Source organism: Carcharhinus amblyrhynchos, chromosome 16, assembly GCF_965287045.1.
Source record: "Carcharhinus amblyrhynchos chromosome 16, sCarAmb.v2.hapA, whole genome shotgun sequence".
Classification (NCBI taxonomy): Eukaryota; Metazoa; Chordata; class Chondrichthyes; order Carcharhiniformes; family Carcharhinidae; genus Carcharhinus; species Carcharhinus amblyrhynchos.
In genome coordinates, this window is record NC_137339.1 from 37832244 (window position 1) to 37855074 (window position 22831).

General features: G+C 41.2%; 1 protein-coding gene across 3 annotated transcripts; it reads left to right on the top strand.

Annotated features, from left to right (window-relative positions):
- Positions 1–1405: 1405 nt before the first annotated feature.
- cyp24a1 (cytochrome P450, family 24, subfamily A, polypeptide 1) lies at positions 1406–22260 on the top strand. 3 transcript variants are annotated; one of them, XM_080204446.1, is made up of 12 exons: positions 1406–2100; positions 2415–2605; positions 2998–3091; positions 4083–4179; positions 5880–5971; positions 6813–6924; positions 13085–13230; positions 14634–14800; positions 16085–16163; positions 17344–17541; positions 17652–17763; positions 20488–22260. In XM_080204446.1, the coding sequence occupies exons 1-11, from the start codon at positions 1879–1881 to the stop codon at positions 17760–17762; spliced, it is 1509 nt and encodes a 502-aa protein (XP_080060572.1). In that variant the 5' UTR covers positions 1406–1878; the 3' UTR covers position 17763; positions 20488–22260. The 3 variants fall into 3 exon arrangements, with proteins under 3 accessions (XP_080060572.1, XP_080060570.1, XP_080060571.1); XM_080204444.1 differs by having other exon boundaries at positions 1406–1821; XM_080204445.1 differs by having other exon boundaries at positions 1740–1759.
- The last annotated feature ends 571 nt before the right edge of the window (positions 22261–22831 follow it).

Here is a 22831-nt window from a genome sequence, read left to right on the forward strand (position 1 = left end):
CACACTTACAGATTAAATCAATTGATAAATGTATGGTGAGATTAAAATGAGGCCCTTAGTTATCTGATTCTAATAGAATAAGAACAGACTTTAGATAACTCTTACTGTCTTCCCCCATGTGATAATCCCTATGACTTCCATGGGTGATCTTTAACTGATCGCCCTGTGGAGCTTGTTGAATAAGAGTTCCCTTGATAATAGACAATGGCCTGATCAAGTGGAACTGGGCAGCTACCGGGAAGGGCCTGTAGAACTATTGTCCCAGTTGGGACTTGTGTGAGAATTGTTGTACCAGTTGGGAGTCAAGTATCCTAGAAGGCAAAATCCCAGAAGGCGTAACCCAAAAAGGTGACAGATAGCAACTTACAATGGACTCCATTTTCATTGGGAGTTTGTTTCTTGCTGTACAAGGAAGGCATATTTGTGTTGACATTTAATATTATATCATTGTGAAATTATAATGTATTGTAATTTATAATGGATAAATTTGGATAAATTGTAATGTATTTGGATGAATTGTTTAAATTAAAAGAAAGCTGGGACTTGTGTACGTGTTGAACAATGAATACCATTCCTTTTCAGTAGGGCTTTCTGAGATATTACACCCTCCCTCGTCCATACACACCAAGAGAAAGATGCACTTAATCTCACTGGCTGGACAGGTCAACATTATAGCTTTTGGAGGGAAGGATGCTAAACGCAGCATTAGATTCGAAAATGAAGATAGGAAGACCAAGAGTTGTATGGGGCGGGGGTGCAGTAGCAGACGAAACAATAGCAAGGAGAAAGGAAAGAAACAAGATAATCAAATGTGGAAGCGTAAACCTGACTCATTTTGATGAGGAAAGTGAATTCGTTCACAAAGCACATCATACATCCCGAAGTCAAATAATAACAAGTTTAAACAAATGCAGTGGCAAGCCTCTCGGCAGTGAGATAAGTGGCCAGTTCGTCTGTTCTGGAGGTGCTGCTGAAAGGAGAAATAACCCCAACTCCGGCACAGCATCACCACTCCTCCAGAAAACGTGCCCTGGGATCTTCTTTGTCCGGCTCAACAGCTGGATGAGGCTCTTCTTTCATTTATCATCAACGCCAGCCTAGATCCTGGTCAAATCCTGCTACAGAGTTCATCCCACAATGTCTGCCTCACATCTGAGATTATAGGGCGGAGATGTGCCGGGCGGGACATTATCCTATTTTGATATCCCGATTGAAAAATAAACGCACGCGTTTGAATTGGATTTGCACCCTGGCTGATCACAGCTCACCCTCCCGAATATTTCCAGAATGCTGGCATCCGCGCAAACCATTCACTGAGACATAGTCAGAGGAATTGCCTGAGAGCGAATGGGGCCGCAGAAAGAAATGAAAGGGAATGTTACTGAATATGAGCGGACCATTTGGGTGTAAATTTTAGGGTTCGTGGAAAAGAAATCAGTGACTGGATGTGAGATCTGTCAGTACCCCAAATGTTCAAGTTGGCTCCAGATTTTAAAATAAGAAAATGCAACAATTTGTAAAAGTCTGTTCTTTCATCCTGATTTTGTTTGCAGATGTGTTATTCCTCAATCAGGTTTTCACTGCAGCTCTTGCCCTAACGATGTGGGATTGGCCCAGGATGAATTGGGGCTGCAATGTGCAGTGTTGTTGAGTTGTGCTTTGCGGCTCGTCATTACCTGATTCCTAGAATCTGCTCTGACTCTCCACGTGTTTGCGACAGAACAAACTAAACCATGGGCTTGTCAGCCACACCAACCAGGTACCTCTTCTGATTGGCCAGGGGCTGGGATCAACACAAGCCTCTGTATCTATATATATTCGGTAAGAAACCAGTATACACAGAGGGGGCTGAGAACTTGTTGAGATTTTTTTTCCAAAATGCGGGTGCAGAGCAAGAACGGCAGCCGGCTCCTGCAGTTTCTGAGACAAGGGGACAAGTTGCGACACCGCACTCCGCTTTCGACAGCTGGCAGTGTGGCAGACAAAGCCATGGCTCCGTGTGGCCACAGCTCCATCCCAGGTCCCACCAGCTGGCCCGTGCTAGGCAGCCTGCTGGAGATCATCCGGAGAGGAGGGCTCCAAAAACAGCACAAAACACTGGTAAATCCAAGGCTGGGACCAAAACAAGTCTAGCTTCATCCATAGCTCAATTTGCAATAAGAATCTGTGTGATTTGCCATTTCAGAAAATAATGCAGCAAAATCCCTAGCTCATCTGACCTAAAGTATTTTTTATTTGCCATTTCAGAAAATAATGCAGTAAAATTCCTAGCTCAATTATCCGAAGCTTTTTTTTCTTTTTATATATAACTACAGGAACGATGGGGACCCAAACTCTGGGCACCAAGTGGTCATCCAGATGTGTCCCCCTCCTCCCCCCGTCGTTATCTTTAAGCGTATGTTCTTCTTTCACAGGTCGAATTTCACAAGAAATTTGGGAAGATTTTTAAGATGAAATTGGGGCCATTTGAAACCGTACACATCGGGGCTCCGTGCCTGCTCGAAGCTCTTTACCGTAAAGAGAGCAATTACCCGCAGCGTCTGGAGATTAAACCGTGGAAAGCTTACCGGGACTACAGAGACGAGGCGTATGGACTGCTCATACTGTGAGTACCAAAGGCAAAGCCCATGTCAGCTGTGCCGATAGCAATAACCCGTGGAAATATTCACATACGAATGATAGTCCGATTCCTCCCGTGCAGTGCATTTCATTGAGAAATTGCACATGGCAGAATTTTGGAATTGTTACAAACTTGCTGCAAGGCTATTGCTATATTCACAGATGTTGAGCATCAGGCTGCGATCACGAGCACGAACAGTGTAAATAAGTCGCCGCAATCAGAGAGAGTTCTATGGGAGTTAAGGGTTTTCGGACCAAAACGATGAGTAAAGTGTCTGCCAGGTTTAACACAGCGGTGCCCATCAATCCCAGTGGCGGGCGGTCAGATCCATGGCATCAAAGTTGAGTGCTTCTTTTTTTTCGTTGTCTTGACACCAGGGAAGGAAAAGATTGGCAAAGGGTACGGAGCATATTTCAGAAAAAGTTGATGAAGCCAACAGAAGTGGTGAAACTGGATGGAAAAATCAACGGGGTAAGGACATTCTGGGGAAGGGACATTCTGGGGAAGGGACATTGTGGAGTAAGGACAGTGTGGGGAAGGGACATTCTGGGCTAAGAACATTCGGGGGAAGGGACATTGTGGAGTAAGGACATTCCGGGAAGGGACATTCTGCGGAAAGGAACAGCGCAAAGGTACCACGAAAATCTTTGTCATGATAGTGGCAGGGGTTACATTGTAATTTTCCCTGTTACGGCGCTTTCTTTAGCGAGTTTGTTTGTAATTTAGGAACCAGAGAGCTGTCCATCTCACAGGGTTCTGCAAGATCATGCAGAAAGCTCACACCTTGAAAATAAAGCGCGATTTTCTTTTCAACGCGCAGTTTGAAATATTGGGTCAGGAAATATTAATGAACCATATAGCGTGCAATCGAAGCCGAGCCTTGCTACCAATGTAAACAGGTCACGGTGCAATCGGTGGCATTCCTCAGTCCCCTGTTTACAGGAGGGCGGTTGCTTTCGGTGCAGCCGAACCCAACGTCTCTGATCTGTGCTTCGCCTTGCTTGGAAAGCACCCATAATAAGCTTCGCAAACATAGCTGGACCTTGCCAAGGAAATACCGGCGCAGCAGTGGAGGAAGAATGGTTAAACATTGCGAAGAAATTAGCTTTCAACCAGGGAAGGAAAAAACTCAAACCGATGGGCGGAGGGTCTGTTCAGCAGCTTCTTAGACAGTGGGTTTGAAAAATGGGTGACACGGAAGATCCCTTACAAATACTGATACACCCGGGGGAGGGAGAGACTCATTCTCCTAGCCTGCATAAGACGGTATCGGTTCTCCATAGGTAAATAAAGCTGTTCTGATTATCTTGTGTTCGCGGAACAGCGAGATATGCGGTGCCGCGATTAGACAAGTGAAGAAAACAGAAATGCAAAGGTCAGATTGCCAAGTTCCTGGTACTCCCCATTGGAGTCGGTGCAATCCAGGACACGTGTTTACTCCATTTTTCTGAATGTTCCTCAGGTTCTCGAAGATTTCATCAGCAGAATGGAGAAACTCCGTGACGAGACAGGAAAGATTGACGATTTATACCAGGAACTGAATAAATGGTCCTTTGAAAGTAGGTTCTTGTGAAAGCGTTACGACAAAACTCGGGGATATTGAAGATAAATGAATAGTGTTGCAAATTCTCATTAGCAGTTCGGTTCACTAAGTTTAGAATAAAATCCAGTTTAAAAATTGGAGTAGATTCATTGGGTCAAGATTATTTAAATATTCTAACTCTTTGGAAAGATGTCTTTCAGTAAATTACATGAAAACATCAAGAAGGTTCCCGTTGAAGTACATACAAAATGTTTAACGTTAATGTTGATGTGACTATCACTGACCCACATAATGCTTTCTCAAAAATGTCAGCAAGGGGTTAAACTGTTGCTTAATTCAAGTTTTTCTTCTTGGAGCTAAAGTAAATTTGATGACTTGCATTCTTCAATTCTAACCATTCAATCAGAATCAAATAATAAAGAAAATGTGCATAAGGACACGTATCACATTTGTGAAGATTTGACTATATTTAGAAAGATGTGTTACAAAGAAGGAAGTGTTTGACATGGACATTCCCCCCTCTATTTGTTAATAATTCCCTCCTCGCCCCCAAGCTTTAGGTTCCCCTTTTCATTCCCTATTTCTCAGTAGAAAGGATTTCTCAACCAATGCCTCTCTGGAACAAACTAATAAAAATTGCCAGAGATGATAGTCAAATTTAAGAAAAAAAACATTGACTCATTTTCCAACTTTTCCTCGTCTCGTTGCCAAATTCTCTGGGAAGATTTTAACCCCTACTTTTTATTCCATAAGACATAGGAGCAGAATTAGGCCACTCAGCCCATCGAGTCTGCTCTGCCATTCAATCATGACTGATATTTTTCTCATCCCCATCTTCCAGCCTTTTCCCCATAATCCCTGATCCCCTTATTAATCAAAAACTTATCTATCTCTGCCTTAAACATACCCAATGACCTGGTCTCCACAGCCTTCTGTGGCAAAGAGTTCCACAGATTCACCACTCCCTGGCTGAAGAAATTCCTCGTCATCTGTTTTAAAGGATTGTCCCTTTAGCCTGAGGTTGTGCCTTCTGATTCTAGTTTTTCCTACTAGTGGAAACATGCTCTCTAGGTCCACTTTATCCAAGCCTTGCAGTATCCTGTAAGTTTCAATTAGGTCCCTCCTCATCCTTCTAAACTCCAATGAGTACAGACCCAGCTTCCTCAACTGTTCCTCATACGACAAGATTTTCATTCTAGGGATCATTCTTGTGAACCTCCTCTGGACCCTTTCCAAGGCCAGCACATCCTTCCTTAGATACGGGGCACAAAAATGGTCACAATACTCCAAATAGGGTCTGACCCAGAGCCTTTTATACCTCAGAGGTACATCCCTGCTCTTGTATTCCAGCCCTCTTGACATGAATGCTACCATTGCATTTGCCTTCCTAACTGCCGATTGAAACTGCACGTTAATCTTAAGAGAATCTTGAACAAGGACTCCCAAGTCCTTCGTGCTTCTGATTTCCTAAGCACTTCCCCATTTAGAAAACAAAATTAGAAAATTCCACCCCAAAGACCTAAGGAAAAGCATTTTAAAATGCAAGTACCCACGTAGCATCCTTAATTATTCTGTAATAAGTTGTTTATATTTAAATTTTATATTTATTTGAAAATAATTACTTTTAATTCTTTATTAAAGCACATAGATACAATTTCACATGTTATGTGTGTTTGGCAATTGATTGTGCACTTATCAGTAACTTTCTAATTGCAGCAATATGCTTGGTGTTGTATGATAAAAGATTTGGCCTTCTGGAACAAAATGTAGTTGAAGAATCTTTGAATTTCATCGAGGCAATTAAAATTGTAAGTACACGGCGATGAATGAATTTAGTGCAGATCATCTGTTAGTCCAAAAAAGATTTGGTTCTGTAAAATGATCGCTAATTACACAGTGCAATCTAGTATTCATATTACTGAATTCATATCTTGCTGAGTAACAAGAGGAATTTTCTGCAAGAGTCTGTATAATTATTTTTGGGTAATAGCTAGCTATCAATTACAATGATTAAAAAAAGGAAAAAAATGATGAAAATCTAAATAAACACAGATTCTAGCAAAAGGCCCACATTTATTCCTTTTTTCTCTTTATAAATGCTGATGTTTTTAGTGTTCTCTGTTTCATGTTGAATTATAAGAGATAATGCTGCCCTCCCCCTTTTTGAGGCAGAAAGCTGACTGGTGGTGATTTAACCTGAGCATCACCACACCTCAGGCAAGGGGCAAGGTTGAGAAAGTGAGGCCTTCATGAACAATATCAGCCCGTACGGGAATTGAACCCATGCTGTTGATGTTGCTCTGCATTACAAACCAGCCGTCCAGCTAACTGTGCAGGAATAGAGATTAATGAGCACCCCATGAAAAAGTGGGATGTGAAAAAAATGACTGAAAGCCCAAATCTCTGTTGGCCAGATACATCTTTCAGAATAAATTCTTCACCCACATCTTTCTTACTGGAGGAAATACCTTGTAGATTTTTTGATTCAAATAAATAATTAATTTTAAAAGCAGGAATATCAGATTTAAAACAGAAAGAACGGAATATAACAATGAAGAGGAGTTAATTTTATTTTTAAAGGATGCATTTGTTTCCCTGTGTATAATCTGCACATGACCAGACATTCTTTTTACGTCCTGTATATCTCAGATGATGAATACATTTGGTAAGATGATGGTGACACCAGTTGGGCTCCATAAAAGCTTTAATACAAAGACATGGAAGGACCACACAGAAGCTTGGGACAATATATTCAAAACAGGTACATGCCCAACTAAAGAGGTTATTAGTAATGACAACTATTGCAGAAACAACATTCACAAAATGGTTCTGGAAGGTGAATGTTTTAGTCCTAGAGATCATGGAGTAATTGTAATTCTTCAATTGTGAAATTGTTGAACAGCTATGAATGCCTAAAATTTAAACTCCAGTACATTTTTAAGGGAATTCCTGACTCTTTGGGTTCATTGAATTTGAAATGTCAGTACTCTTAAAAAGAGGGGATTATAATGACCCTTCACCTTGGGATTTTCTGTTCAAGTTTTAATACAGATTGATTAGATGAGGATCACCCTGCTTTCTTATGGGCACCATCTTGCAGACAACTTTTGGAAGTTTGAGGCACTGTCAACCCAAATGCATTGTTGGTAATTTTATTAAGTATGGTAGGAAAGGGTTCATGTTTTGCATCCTTGCAAAAAAAAATTCGAACAGAAAGTAGTCCTTGTTTCCTCACTGATTCTCATTTACCAAACTGGTTACTAAGCAGTATTTCTCTGTGAACTGAAAGTTTAGTATTTGTTAGAGTGTGAAGGACTGTTGGTTTAATATCTGTTGCTCTATGAATAGCTGAAGTCATTGTAGTGTTGAAGTGTTATTTGAGAGCAGCGGTTCTAGATTCCAATTTTTATTTATCTATTATTCCATTCTCATTGGACTATTCGAAGCTCCACCCAACATAAGCTGCACACTTGCATGCCATGATTTAGTTGGATATGCAATGGACAGGGTTGCATTGTTTTGGAGGTTCATTACTCCATAACACCATTATTCTGTAGCAGTTGGTCCCAGTTCCCTATACATAAGCCTGTACCGATGTAAGGTCCAAAACGAAAAGGACCTTCTCAGATTTTCAGTCCAGTTCTCCATGAAGATAATCAGTAGCCACCAGACTATACCAAACTCAGTACAACTGGCATTATCCAACAACCTCACTCTGAAAAGCCATTAGAGCGGTTGATACCAGAAATGGAAATGCCCATAGAAATGGAGTTGCTGAGAAATCCAGATTACCCAATCCAAGTTCACATGTAGGATCTTATTGTCAACCAGGGAGACACCTCTATTTAATCAAACAGTGTTGGATATAACCCAGTTTTCAGAAGTTGAACAGAAGTATGTAATTTAACATATGACTAATTCCTAAAGAATATAGAAGCTTAAACAAGAAAAACAGAGAATTTTCTAACATAACATTTGTGGGATGTGGGCATTGCTGGCTAGGCCATGATTTGTTGTCCATTCCTAATTGCCCATGAGAAGATGTTAGTGAATTGCCTTCTTGAACTGCTGCAGTCCATGTGGTATGGGTATACCCAGCGTGCTGTTAGGAAGGCACTCCAGGATTTTAACCCGACAACGGTGAAGGAATGACCATATGACCACAATAATGGTCATCTGCTGATAACACGGCATAGATGGAAGTCTAACACTGCTCTGAATCCAGCCCTGTGCCTCTGGATACAAAACCATGATTGCAGTTGCCATTTTGTTTAATGACCTTTTCCACTTCTGCTACTCATCTGAATGACTATGATCAATGCAAACCAACATCACCTGTTCCTCTACATTATTTAAAATTTTAACTTTTAAAATGGTACATCCTTTCCCAATCCTTACTTACTTTTCTGTACATTCAAGCTCACCTATTTGTATTCTTGATGACGTTTTTGTCTCCACTACAACCTTTCATAGTCATTGTCACAGTTTTCTATACTTCAATTTGATGCATGCAGTAAATTCCAATCTTCTTTCTCTGTTTCCAAAGTTTAGAATTTTTATTATATGTACTAAACAGGCATGGCCCATTTCAGATTTCTGTGCAATACCCCTTGTCACATTTTCCAGTACCAGGAATGTAATTTTACATCCACAACTTAATTTCTGCCCCTCTTCACTATTTCCCTGACTGTAGTCTTCTTAATTTTCTATGCCATGATCTCTGCTACAAAGGCCTTTTGAAAATCAATATCATTTGAATTGATATGTTGTTAAAGAATCAGAGTAGCAATTACTGTCCAAATTAATAACTATTTTACCTAACCATATTTTGAGAAATAAGTATTCGTTTTATTCAGCCTAAAAAAAAGGACATTTAAAGTGGCTTTTTAGATCATGTGATTGAATACTGAACCTGTTGCATTTCACTGGACTGGCAAGCATTAGGATCAGATCCATACTTGTAAACTGAATGACCTGGAGTTGGCATTAGAGCCAAGTGTTTATAACTGTCTGAGGTTAACATGAGACATTGACTGAGGTCACTGAACTGGCAGGGATATGCAGCTCTGTTGCGCACACAGCTTATTCATTCAAGGCACTATTGACTGACACACCCACTTTCCCATTTCAGTAGTGAAAATAGCTGAAGTAGATTAGCAAAGATAAAGCACTTTCAACATGACTTGTGCGCATAGTGACTGTTATTAACTCATCAGAGAGCATTTGTTTTGCTTTCTCATCTTCCTTGCCCATATTCCTTTCACTCAAATTCTGTAAAAATGATAGGGTAAACTTATTTTTAACATTAATTTCTGAAACCAATCTGCTAAGAGTCTATAGCATTCATGTCAAACTAAAAAAAACTAAAAAAACTTAATAAATTCTGAACAACAGCTTCAAGAAAGCTAACATAGCACCCAAAAACTAATCTCTTGAGAATGGCTCTAACCTTATATCTATCGGATGCGAAAACTAGCAATTGCGTGGCCTTTGCAACCAAAGCGCTGGAATGCACAACATCCCTGGTATAAATAAAAGCAAAATACCACAGATGCTGGTAATCTGAGGTAAAAGCAGAAAAAGCTGCAAAAACTGGAGTGGGGTGGTCAGAGGGGCTTGTGCTGTGTTCGGACATTGGGGTGTAGGGGGGTAGTCAGGTGGTCAGGTAGGGAGGGTAGTCAGGGGATAGGGGAGTGTAGTCAGGTTTGGGAGGATCCAGTGAGGGGAGGAGGGGAAGTCAAGGTATGGTGAAGTTTGTCAGATGACTGGGAGGTATTCTGGGGTTAGTTGTGGGTGATTTGGTGGTAGTCAGGTGGTCAGAGACTGTGGTCGAGTGGGTGGGGGTTTGTGTGGAGCAGGAGGGGTATGTTAGCGGGGGGGGACCAATTTGGATTGGGCAGCTGATCAGTACCATAGTTAGCTAGGAATTAGAACTGGTTTTAATCCTCCCAACCTTTCTTGGGGAACTATTCTGATAAGTCATAACCATTCAAAATCTCTGACTTTAAATTAGAATTTCAGATGGTTCTAACTGCAACTTTCTGGGCAATTTCCATGTAGTTCATGTGTAGGGGTCTTCCCAAAGGGTTCCCCAGCACATCTTCTGGAGTGTCTACAAGGTATAACCCTCTGAGGAATGAAGAGAATCTGGGCTATTAACAAGTGAAAGCCTCATGGGAAATCAAAATATAGAAGGCACAGACGTGATGATGCATTATTTGAGGAGAGCGTCCAAAAACATGGTTCCTGAAATATTTAAACTTATGATATTGAAGTTGGTGAATTGCGGCTAATCTGAGGCCTCCATTATGGTCAGAATTTCACTGCCATGCCACAGCGTGCCTCCAGCTGCCGGATGGGGTGGGTAGGCCATCTAAATTACCATTTACTTCAGCAGCACCATAATAACCTGGCCTGTGCTTCACATGATGTGGAGATGCTGGCATTGGACTGGGGTGAGCACAGTAAGAAGTCTCACAACACCAGGTTAAAGTCCAACTTGGAATCACGAGCTTTCGGAGTGCTGCTCCTTCATCAGGGGATTCTGCCTAAGGCAGCTCCAAAAGGAACAATTTGAAAACAATGTAGAAAATACATTCTGTTTTGTGCCTCCTAGTTATGATACAATCAATAGGTAGTGAATGTGAACAGCTCAGGTTGGCACAACAGTGGGATGTTAAATATAATTCACCCATGGGTATAGTGTTAACCTTTGTTCAAGGAGAACTTTTATCCCCATGGGGCAACTAAAATCAAGAAATCCACATATCCAAAATATCCAATCACCATAGCTGCACATAATTGTATAGAAGTTACAGAACACAAATAGGCTGATTGACCCATCAGATTGATATGGCTCTTTAAAAAATTCATTCACAGGATGTGGATGTCTGGCTGGCTAGCATTTATTGAACATCTGTGAGAGTACTTAAGAGTCAACTGCATTGTTGTGGATCTGCAGTCACGTGTAGGTCAGACCCAGTAAGGACAACATATTTCCTTCCCTAAAGGAAATTAGTGAACCAAATGGGTTTTGACAACAATCAACATTAGTTTAATGTTCGTCATTGGACTTTTAATTCCAGATTTTTATTGAATTCAAACTTCAACATCTGACATGGTGGGATTTGAACCCAGGTTCCCAGAGTATTAGCCTGGGTCTCTGGATTATTAGTCCAGTGACTACGCCACTGCCTCCCCAGTGTTCCACCTGAGGCTTCTGGTAAAATAGTTCACCCAACCATTCATTAATATATCCTTTGCTTCCTTTTACCCCTCCTTTTGTTATCAAGCTTCCCCTTATATGCAACTATTTTATTCACCACAGCTACTCAACAATTTATCAGATTTGACCTTCTAACCACACTCCTAAAAAATAATTTTCCTGAGTTCCTTATTAGATTGATTGGTAACTATCTTAAATTTATGGTCCCTAGCTTTGGACTCTCCCACAGCTGTATCAAACAACTGCTTTTTTTTCAGGGCATTTATTACTTGTTAAGATAATTATATATCGAACAAAACTGTTTGAGTGAAACAGTTCAAAGTATGTCTTGTTTTTCAGCCCTAGTAAATATTAAACAGTTAGCAAGATCAGGAAGGCAAAAAAGCAATAAACAAGAATAGAAAATATACAGTTGTAGGTCACTCACACAGAGGGTGGGATTTTTGGGCTGCGCTCGTCCCCAAAGCCCCGTGGCCAATGGACCCTTGCATGGTCCGGTGTCCTGCTACAGTTCCTGTGTTGGGCAGGACCGTAAAATTCTGCTCAAATTGTCTGAATCCAAGATTCCTCAAAATTTTGAATTCTTGAAATCTATCTTATAAATAATAATACATTTAACAAACTAGTCAATCTGCTTTCCCGAGAAAACTAACCAATGACATTGTGTGCAATTGTGCATTTAGCATAACTCATGAAAATGATCAAACTACAGCATCATCTTTTATCTCTGTGAAGTGATATTCAAACACATATAAATCATAGAATCCCTGGAATAAGCCCGTTTTTAAAATTGATCTTACCAAGGGAACTGAAAAGGAAAGAGTTTAGATTTTCCTAATGATAAATATATAAAGAATTTGATGGTCTCGAGGCACTAGCAAAATGTAAGACTGAAAAAACTGTCCTGACCAAGTTCAGGAAAGAGACAAAAGCAAATTACTGCAGATACTGGATTCAGAAATAAAATAGAAAATGCTGGAAAATCTCAGCAGGTCTGACAGCATCTAGGGAGGGAGAACAGAGCTAATGTTTTGAGTCTGGGTGACTCTTCATCAAAGCTGAAGACAACTGGAAATAGGTTGAGATTTGTAGTGTTGTGGATGGGGGGAGAGGATGGCTGGACCTGTGGAGGCTGGATAGAGGGCTAGCGATAGGTGGAGGCAAGGGAGAGATCGACAAGTACATCATAGACAAAAAGATAAAGGGAATGTAAGTAGTGGTGATCATGGCTAAGAAAGGTGCCATTAGTGGCAAATTGAGAGATCAGAATGTGTTAGTGGCAGAACAAAGGTAAATAGTGTGTCAAAGGACAACCTGGGACAGGTTTCGGAAAAGAGACATCTTGGACACATTATAAGAACTTATGAAGTAGAAAGTCTGGTGCCAATATGAAAGCTCAATGGTAAAAGAGATTGAGGTACACAAAAAACATTTTTTTAAAAGGAGGCTCCAAATTGGATGAACATATCAACAATGTTGAACCATGTCTCTAAAACAAAATCCATGGTCACCAACGCACTCTTAGGGCATTGTACCTGAAGACAAAGAGAAACTCTCAAGAAATATTTATTCCTGGTAACTTTTAACTGAAAACAACTATAACATCTGAAGTTTGGCACAGTGATCTGAATTTGTGTGTTTTGCTATTCTGGATTCTTGATTATAATCTAAGTTTTGCTTGTGTACATTATTTTAGCAAAATGCCACATTGATGGAAGATTAAATAGACACTCAGCCTGTCCGGCCAATGACTTTCTCTCTGAAATCTACAATGGCAGTGAACTATCAAGAAAAGAGTTATACGCTGCAATCACGGAGCTTCAGATTGGAGGAGTAGAAACGGTAATATCCTGACTGAAATCTATTTGCTGCTGTTGAGAATATCAGAAAGCTCAGAGCTAAATATAGAGAAATCACTTGGTGACAAACTTAGCTACTAAACATCAACTTGGCACACTGTTAGCATTCTCACCTTGGAGTCAGAATGATTTCATGCTCTTTCCTGATATTTGAATACATGATCTAGGTAGTTTGATGCTAAGGTAAGGCTGCATAGACAAAGGTGGTGGGGTAATTGTTCTAAGTGGAAATTTGGCTGACAGTGGGTACGTCCATTACATCACCTGCCCAATGTCACTGGCAGGAGGCCTGATCTATTTTCATGGTCAGATCTCATGAAATTAATATCACTGAGCTGGAGGTGCTAAATGAGCATTGATAGATGGAATAGAATATCTACAATGCAGAAGGAGGCCAGTTGGCTCATCAAGCCTGCACCGAAAACAATCTCATCAAAGCCCCATCCCCTTAACCCCACGTATTTACCCTACTAATCCCTCTGACAACACTAAGGAGCAATTTAGCATGGCCAATCAACCTAACCTGCACATTTTTAGACTTTGGGAGGAAGCCAGAGCACCTGGAGGAAACCCACACAGACACGGGGAGAATGTGCAAACTCCACACAGACAGTGAGCCAAGCCGGGAATCAAACCTGGGTTCCTGGCACTGTGAGGCAGCCATGCTAACCACTGTGCTACCATGCCATCCCATAATTTGCTACTTGGAAGATGGAGGTGAGGAATCCAACAGTTGAACTTACAGAACCTTGGGGTTGGGAGTTCGGAGGGAGCAAAATGGGAAATCGGTGGAAGGGCAGAGTGAATGGAGGGACAAGCAGTGGATAGGTTGATTTTTGAGAAGGAACATTCATTTCCCATAGGAAGCCCTTTGAATCCTATCTTGAATGTTTTCAGGGCAGCTTCTAACAATCGGTCTCTGGTTCGGTCTCTGATTGCTCAATTCCACTAGGTTGAGACACAAAGTGCACTCCTCAGAAAGACAAACACAGACACATTTCAGGACTCTTATTTTAATGAAGTTTTAGCCTGCTGACCGCCTAAGTTGAAGCTCTTTCAAAAATTGCGCTGGGTAGGTCTTTGACATGAATGAGTGACATTCTATTTAAGATTTCCTCTTGAAACTACTGTTTTGACCCTGAAAATTGAGATGCATGAGTGTGTCTTTTGCATTCATGTGCTGGCCTCTCCTATGGGATGGGATGTTCATGGAGGTTTTTCTTCTGTTAGTCCTTACACATATGTTACATAAAATGGGTCATGGATTCTAGACAAAGAAGCAACTTCTTATTAATGCTGTCAAGAGTAACTGTTATCTAAGTGAAGGTCATCAAATGAAAGCTCTGCAAAAGGTCTATTAAAATTTTATGCTATTTTATATTACAGACTGCCAACAGTATGCTTTGGGCTATTTTTAATCTCTCACGCAATCCCAAGGCACAAAACAAACTTAGTGAAGAAATATGTCGTGTGCTGTCCAAAGACCGGGCCCCAACTGCAGACGATATTAAGAAAATGCCCTACCTGAAGGCTTGCCTAAAGGAGTCTATGAGGTTTGCTTGGCCAGATTGCTGTTAATTTCCTTTCCAGCATTTTTGTATTTTTGTTTATATTTCAGTCCTTCACGTTGAAATTTCCGATCCCACATTATTTGTTTGATCTATTTACATCAGATTTGGTTGTCGTATGAAGAAAGATTGGGTCAACTAGGCCTGTGTTCACTGGTGTTTAGAAGAAGGAGAGGGAATCTCATTGAAACACATAAAATTCGGACAGGGCAAGACAGACTGGGGGTGAGGAAGGGGAGGGGTGGAGGGCATCTAGAACAAGAGGCCATGTCTCAGGATATGGGGTAGATCATTTAGAACTGAGATGAGGAAAAACTTCACCACTCAGGGTGGTGAACCGGTGGAATGCTCAACCATATAATGTTGTGCAGGCTGAATGTATTGAAGGAAGAAATAGATTTCTAAACACCAAAGGTTTCAAGGGTTAAGGAGAGAGCAGGAGTATGGTGTTGAGATAAAAGACCAGCCATGATTACATTGAGTGGCAGAGCAGGCTCAATGGGCCAAGTGACCTACTCCTGCTCCTATTTTCTATATTTATATATATCTAATACCAGTTAAAAAGTAGGCAGCTGTTCACAACTAGAAGGATATGTACACCATAGCAGCTTTCCTTGATCTAGCAGGCATTCAATACTTTTCTTACATAGTTTGATCAAGTTTGGAAACTTGTGCAGAATCCTGAAAGCAAACACTCTACAATGCATTCTATCATGCTACAGCAAGTACAATAAATTACACCACTGAATTACAGTCGAACTGGTAAACTTTCAGCTTATAGCTTTGGATCATTTTAAGAATGAAACATGAATTGGTAATCTTATCTGGTAAAGTGTAGGATCTATTCTGTAGAGCATTATTTTACCAAACCAGAACTGAAGTAACTGATTTGATTTATTATTGTCACATCTACTGGTATACAGTGAAAACTATTGTTTCTTGCACACTATACAGACAAAGCACACCATACATAGAGAATTAAAAGAGAGAGTGCAGAATGTACAACATGTTTTATGACACTATTGTTTGCTCTGCTGTGATCATTTAGATTCATTTTTTCTCAGAACTATTATGTATGTAATATCTTTATCATACTTTGACTTAGCACGCCTTTTTATCTTATGCAATCTTACTTGATTCCAATTAATCTAATGCATGTTTTTACAAATAACAAGCGTTTTTTATTGAGAATATCACAATCTTGTTAAATATACGACTGTAACTAAATGCCTCACGTAGAATGACAACTAATGTCAATTACCTGTTTAGGATTACTCCTTCTGTGCCCTTCACAAGTCGCACCCTGGATGAAGAAACTGTTCTCGGTGACTATTTGCTACCTAAGGGAGTAAGTATCAAGCAACATCCCAGACACAAACCAAAATATAGCCTGTTTTGCTGTTAACTCACTGACATTTTAACTCGTTCATAATCCCAGTTTTGAGGAGTTTCCATATTATTGTAATGACAAGAGACAGAATGTTACTACATCTCAAAAACAACCAGACAATGAATTAAGCTGGAAACTCTACAATTGTTATGTAGGCATAACAGAGCAGGTATTTTAGGCGTACCGTGTTGCACAAACAACAGTAAAATTAATTACCAGTTGACTTGTTTTTGGTGTTGCTGGTTAAGGTACATATATTGGCCAGGACATCAAAGATCTTGTTGCTCTTCTGCAAACAGAAATATAGGACCTTTAACAGTCACCTGAACTGGAATAAGCTAAAGGAATCTAGTTTTATTATCTCATCCAATGTACAGGCAACTCAGGCTGAATAGCTCTTATTTCAGTGATCACACTAAATTATATGTTCAAATAAACTTGCCACAATGATTTCTGAGCCAAGAGTGGTGCCACGTAAGCCAAGTTGTCACTTGACCGCAATTTATGTTGAGTACTTCTTTGAGAGATGAAGCATGTGACTGAGCAGTAGCTTCTGTTAAATAATCAAACTAGCGTCATGGGCAGGATTTAAGACCCATCCTGCCAGCAGGATCTTCTGGTCCCATTGAAAGCTAAGTCCCCCCACCCCATCCCTGTGCCCTCCTGGCAGATTCCCCGGTAGCAGGATGGGAGAGCAATACAAAACACTGTAGATATTGGCAGGACCAGAAGGTTCTGCTGGTTGCAATGGTGAGCCACTTCCACTGCTGGAAAACATGTCATGAGGGGAAGGGGGGAACTCACCACATGTCACTATTTATAATATTTTCAAAGCCAAAATCATGTTTATTATCTAAATGTATCTAAAGCAGACAGATCGACATAAACTGAAAGAATTAGATAGTGAGAGGTAAAGAGAGAGGCAATCACATGTAGAGAGAGACCATCAAATTTTCTTTCTAAATGTCCATGAACAATATTACTGGAGAAGAGCTAACTATTTATGAAAATGTGACAGTATTTCATTACTTATGTCATGGAAATGTGAACCTTAAGTCAGAGTTTAAAAAATGTGTTTTCAGAATTATACTTTTACACCAAATATAAGGGGAAATTACTTGTTTTCTTTTCCCCATAGACTATTTTAATGATAAACAGTCATGCATTGGGGTGGAATGAAGAATATTTTGATGAGGGAATGCAGTTTAAACCTGAACGCTGGCTGCAGGATAAGCATACGATCAATCCCTTTGCACACGTGCCATTTGGTGTTGGGAAAAGGATGTGTATAGGTCGGCGACTAGCTGAACTACAGTTACAGTTGGCCCTCTGCTGGGTAAGTCATGTGGGCTGGGCATCATCATTATTGGTGCCAACAAAGTACAAGTGCAACTCTTAACCGGAGTCACAGCTATTTCTAACTCAGCGTTTTTTCTTTTACTGCAGTTGGTTCAAAAGTACAAAATAGTGGCTACTGATGTAGATCCAGTGGAAACATTGCATTCAGGGATATTGGTGCCTAATCGTGAAATCCCAGTTGCCTTCCAGATACGTTAAGGTATGTTTACACTGTTCTAAAATGTCATATACATAATAATGTATGTTACCCTTTTCCTTCAGTTTTCTCCTTTGCCTCTCCTTACATACTGTGTACCAATAGAAAGGATAGAAACCCTACAGTGCAGAAGGAGACCATTCGCCCCACTGAGTCTGCACTGCCAACAATCCCACCCATGCCTTGTAATCCCACGTCTACCCCACTAATCCCTCTAACCTATGCATCCCAGGACACTGAGGGTCAATTTAGCATAGCCAATGCATCTAAGCCACACACCTTTGTACCTTTGAATACCTGATGTTGCACCTAAATAGACAGCTGGATTATACAAGGACGGAACTGATTTTTATTCTGAATATTTTTCTTTCCTTCTCTGCCCTGTTCTGTCAAATTTTATCACAAAATCGCTGGAGGTAATTTTTAATTTCATCATCTGTGGCAAAGCAAATTGCCCACTCATTCTCCTTTCTACCTTTAAGTTTCTCCTCAAAACATTTGTTTCTTGATTAAGCTTTTCGTTACCAATTATAATATCCTTTTATATGCCTCTGTGTCAAATTGTGTTTGATAACACTATTGTGAACCACCTCAGGATGCTTTTCCTTCATCCAAGGTGTGAGCTGAATACAAATTGTTGTGCGACCTTCGCAATCCTTGTCTCATTTGTGAGCAGTCATGATTCCATTAAATAGAGGAACAGGCCAATGATGTTGAATTATTTACTCCAAATCCTAAGGAATATGGGCTTTGGGACCTCAACATCAGGAGAAATTGGGTGTCCTAAGTGCATGTTTGCCGGCAGTGACAGTGGTGCAACAAATTCCCTGCAACTGACCACTCATTCACTGCCTCCAAGCTTCTCATCCATTTAAGAGCAGTGGGCAGGATGTAGATGCCCTTGGCTCAGTCAGAGGATTGGGATCTCTGGAGCCATAGCAGCCCACTGAGAGGGGTGGGTTTGGTCAGACAGTTCTGGATTGAGAGAACACCTCAATAGTGAGGTGCCCTGAGAGAGGTAAATGAAAAATTTAACATCAGAAGTTCAGCTCCTCCAGAGCCTTCTCTGTCTGAATCCCCCATTTTGTGGGACAAAGCTCCAGTTCCAATGTCACCCCTACCTATCCTGTCCCCTTTCCACCACTGTCCCCCCCCCCTCACCATCCTTCTCTCACGCGCCCCCCCCGCCCCCCCCGTCAAAGATGATCACAAAGAAGGTCTTGTCCATGAAGCTAGAGGCATCGCAAACCTGAGGGGAATGCTACCTCACTGCTGTCAAAACACCGACAGCCCAGGAAAAGCAGTCTTAATCTGACCTTTTAATGAGTGAAATTGTCTGCTCTCCTCTGTTCGGTGGATCTGTGTCAGGTCCTGCTGTTGGGAAACTCCATCTAGGAGCCATCCACTCCAAGCCTAGGAAAACCCTGACCCACTTTTCTGTGTTTTCGCAATGGGCAGGTGACCTGCTGCTGTGCCAGGTTACTGCCCAAGTGGCAAAAATTGAAATTGACTTCCACAATGTGAGGAATGGCTGAGGGAAGTCTAACATGCCGCCATTCCAAGAAACAAGGTCCATTGTGCAGGCAAATAAATTCAAAATGTGACTCTCCCTATAACAAATTTAGTAGTTTTTATTACCAGAGGGTTTTTGTTAAATAACTCTGAGTCATCCTGCATACATAAAAAAACAGTGGTGGATTCCAAAGGTTGTGTAAACTTACTTGCTTATCTAAAATTAGAAGTAGTTTTCACAGAGCAGCACTGAGAGTGCAGGTTTTCCTACGTAGGGTGCAGAACTTGCTGTGACAAGAGAAATGGACAAAAGGCAAATGGACTATAAAAAGTGCACTGGGGGTGGGGGGGATATTATAAAGGAGTGTGGGTTGGCGAATGGTTCACCCCCTTCCCCCACATTCCTCTCTGATCTTGGAGGTAAAGGTGGTGTACAGCCTACCTGCTCCATGTCGGACTGTCCCCCTCCAGGTTGGACCATCCCAGTCCACGCCGGACTGTCACACAGCCATAACTTGCTGCGGACTGACTTAACAAGAGCAATGTGGGGCTTACACCCTTCACTGGGGAGGCCATCTTGCCCTTTGAGGCCTGCCTGTGGTCGACAGCATCAATTCTGGCAGTGCCAAGAGAGCGATGGTGGCCATTGCTGGGACTGCAAGATGAAATGAAAGAAAATCCAGGAATCCATGGAACCAGTAAATGTGGGATTTTGAGCAGGATTGAGTTTAAGGCTGTGGGATGTGAGTAGGGTTCGCAAGAAAGTAGGGTCCAATCTTGAGGAGTGCAGCCCTTGAAGATTGAACCCCCATTACATCTGTTCTTTTGAAGTGTACAATTTTTAAAGATCAGACTTTCAGTTGCTCCTTGCTGAAACCTTTATGGCGTGGACAGTGTATTACCAGGGTCAGTTGGCTTGATAACATGCCTAATTCCTTCCTTGAATACCTATTTGAATATCGTGGGCAGGCTGTCAATTTCAGCACCTGCTCTACAGCATATTGTGGGGGTGAGCTGTAGGGTGGGGGTGTGCACGTGGACCCTCACCTACATTCTAGCCCTCCTGCTTGAAAGCAGCTCATTGTGTCTTAGTCTGATAAAAGAGCATAGATAGAAAGCACTGAATATTTCAATGTAGAAAACTAGTATCATGTCGTTCTAATAATCTGTTATTAGTACAGCTGTTGCATCAGATCACATACTTTTTCTTTTCAGGAGCACAGTGATTCTTCGAGAGCACAGCCCAGTCTACACCTTTGCTAACGTCAGCGTTTTACAATCAGTCAAAAAGGCACTGCAAGGCCAAAAGAATGTTGTGGGAATGGAAAGATTACAACACATTCACTGACCCACAAAGGATTACAGCTTTTTCAGCCGTAAGGCTGGTCTGATAAGAAATTGAGTAATGCGGCAAGTTATTCTGTCAGACCTATTCACTGGGCAATGGCCCCTGCCTGTGAATGAAAAACTATAAGCACTATAACATGCAGCATTTGATGCTTAATATACTTTAAAATCAGGATTTATATTATGATTGGCTCTAGTGCCACTTTTCCAATAGATGTTACAAAAAAACAGAAGGACCTCTGATGCTCTGGAAATGCTTGGCTGTTCTAGTGTTCTCCCATATGGAACTGCAGAAGTGCTCTGTTATTGCCAGAAATGAGGTGAGGGCTGCTAATGCTGCTTGGGCTTCTCCCTATTGTCAGCTGGAGGCAGATAATCTAGCCAACTTTGAAAAAAGTTATCTGGGAAATTTGGGATTCTGAACACGGGGAAAACTCCTGGGATCTTTTCTCCCTCCCAGATTAATGGGGAGGGGTTCATGGTAAAATATAATTTGTGTTGAAATTTGTCTTGGTAGTGTAAAATGGAATGTATCACATTGGCTGTCTGTTGTACTCTCTGCCCAACGTTCAATCACATTGCAGTCAAAAGGCAGAATTTAATAGTTCTGGAAATGGGCCCATTACAATGGCTGGGGGGTGGGGATGCTGGTGGAGCTGGGAGAAACCCATTTTGGAAGCCCATTTGGCTTAAATTATCCATTGGATGCTGCTGAGGTTCATGACAGCACCACGGATAATTTCCCTGGTGTAAGATGGATGTCCCGATCCCAAGAATGTGACTCTCCATTACTGACAGTGCCATCGGGAGCAGTGGCCACTTCTGGTCCTGCAGAGGGGCCTACTAGAAGGACCATTGTTAGAGCCTGTAAGCCACGATGGATGGAGCGTGATCACTGGGGCACTTAGGATGTCCTGGAGAGGAGATGTAAGGGAGTTGCTATCGGGGGCAGGCTTCCCAAGAGTCCCTCCATCCACTGACAGGTCCCTCTGTTGGGATCAGGATGCCCAGGAAAGCGGTATTTCCTATGTGCCCATGGGCCCAAGCAGGTCTACCTCTCAGTTGTCCCACATGACACATATCCTGCCTGCTGCTAGATTCTACAACCAGCAACATTAGATTAAAACCCTTAACTGGGTCTTTGGTGACCACTTCAATTAACTTCTGGCTGGTAAGCCCTTCCCACTCCGGACTTAATCAAGAGGAGTCAGGAAGGCTACAGTCACCGCTCTCATCGTTTGCTGTACGGCTCTCTTCTACTTTCCAACTTGCCTCCCAGGACCATCAAATACCACCCAATAGAATTGAACATGTGATGGGGCATACAATAGACACTCCATGCAACACCGTCCAGAATAAATCTCCACTGACTGTTTGTTGCACTGAACAGTATATCTACAGCAAAAACTTTGCTATAGAAAAATGGTACGGCTTAGAATATTATTTCTCTTTGAATTACATTCATGCGACAAATCAAGGTTTAGAATTATGTTTTAATCTTTCTAGTTATTGAAGAACTGTCAGTTATTGAACCACCTGCCCAAGACAAAAATAACAATGTACACTTCAATTGTTTGTTTTGCTGACAGAAAACTTAACAGTTAAAAACTCAGGGTTTTGGCAATGTATTGGTCAACTCTGTACAGCTGAAGAGATTTTTATTTTTTGATCTGTAAAAGTCTTTGCTATTAAACAATAATAAAATGCATTAAAGTAATATATATATTTTTTATTCAACTGCATTTACCAAACCGTTCAAAATATTTCTGATGTTAGGACAATATCAAGTCACTTGCACAAGATATGTTCCTGATTTTCTTCAAAATTTCTTTTATATTTCCTCTCATAAAGCTGCAGGAAAACAGTGCATGTTCAAGATTTAGTCAAAGTACAGTGGATGCTGGAATCTGGAACAAAAACAGAAAATGGTGGAAAATCTCAGCAGGTCTGACAGCATCTGTGGAGAGAGGAACATTGGCTCTATTCTCTCTCCACAGATGCTGTCAGATCTGCTGAGATTTTCCACCATTTTCTGTTTTTCATTCAGATTCAACATTTTTCTGTTTGACATCAGATGGATCTGCTTTTGACTAGATGAATGACAGTTAGGGGTCAGAGATGCAATTCTTCTGGTGGCCAGGAGTTCACAGAATCATAGAATGGTTACAGCATAGAAGAAGGCCATTCAACCCATCGGGTGGGATTTTCTATC

Coding starts and splice junctions, on each gene's coding strand:
- cyp24a1 (XM_080204446.1), top strand. CDS start 1,879: ATGCGGGTGCAGAGCAAGAACGGCAGCCGGCTCCTGCAGTTTCTGAGA. Junction 6,925..13,084: donor GGACAATATATTCAAAACAG/GTACATGCCCAA, acceptor ACATTATTTTAG/CAAAATGCCACATTGATGGA. Junction 17,542..17,651: donor TACAGTTGGCCCTCTGCTGG/GTAAGTCATGTG, acceptor CTTTTACTGCAG/TTGGTTCAAAAGTACAAAAT.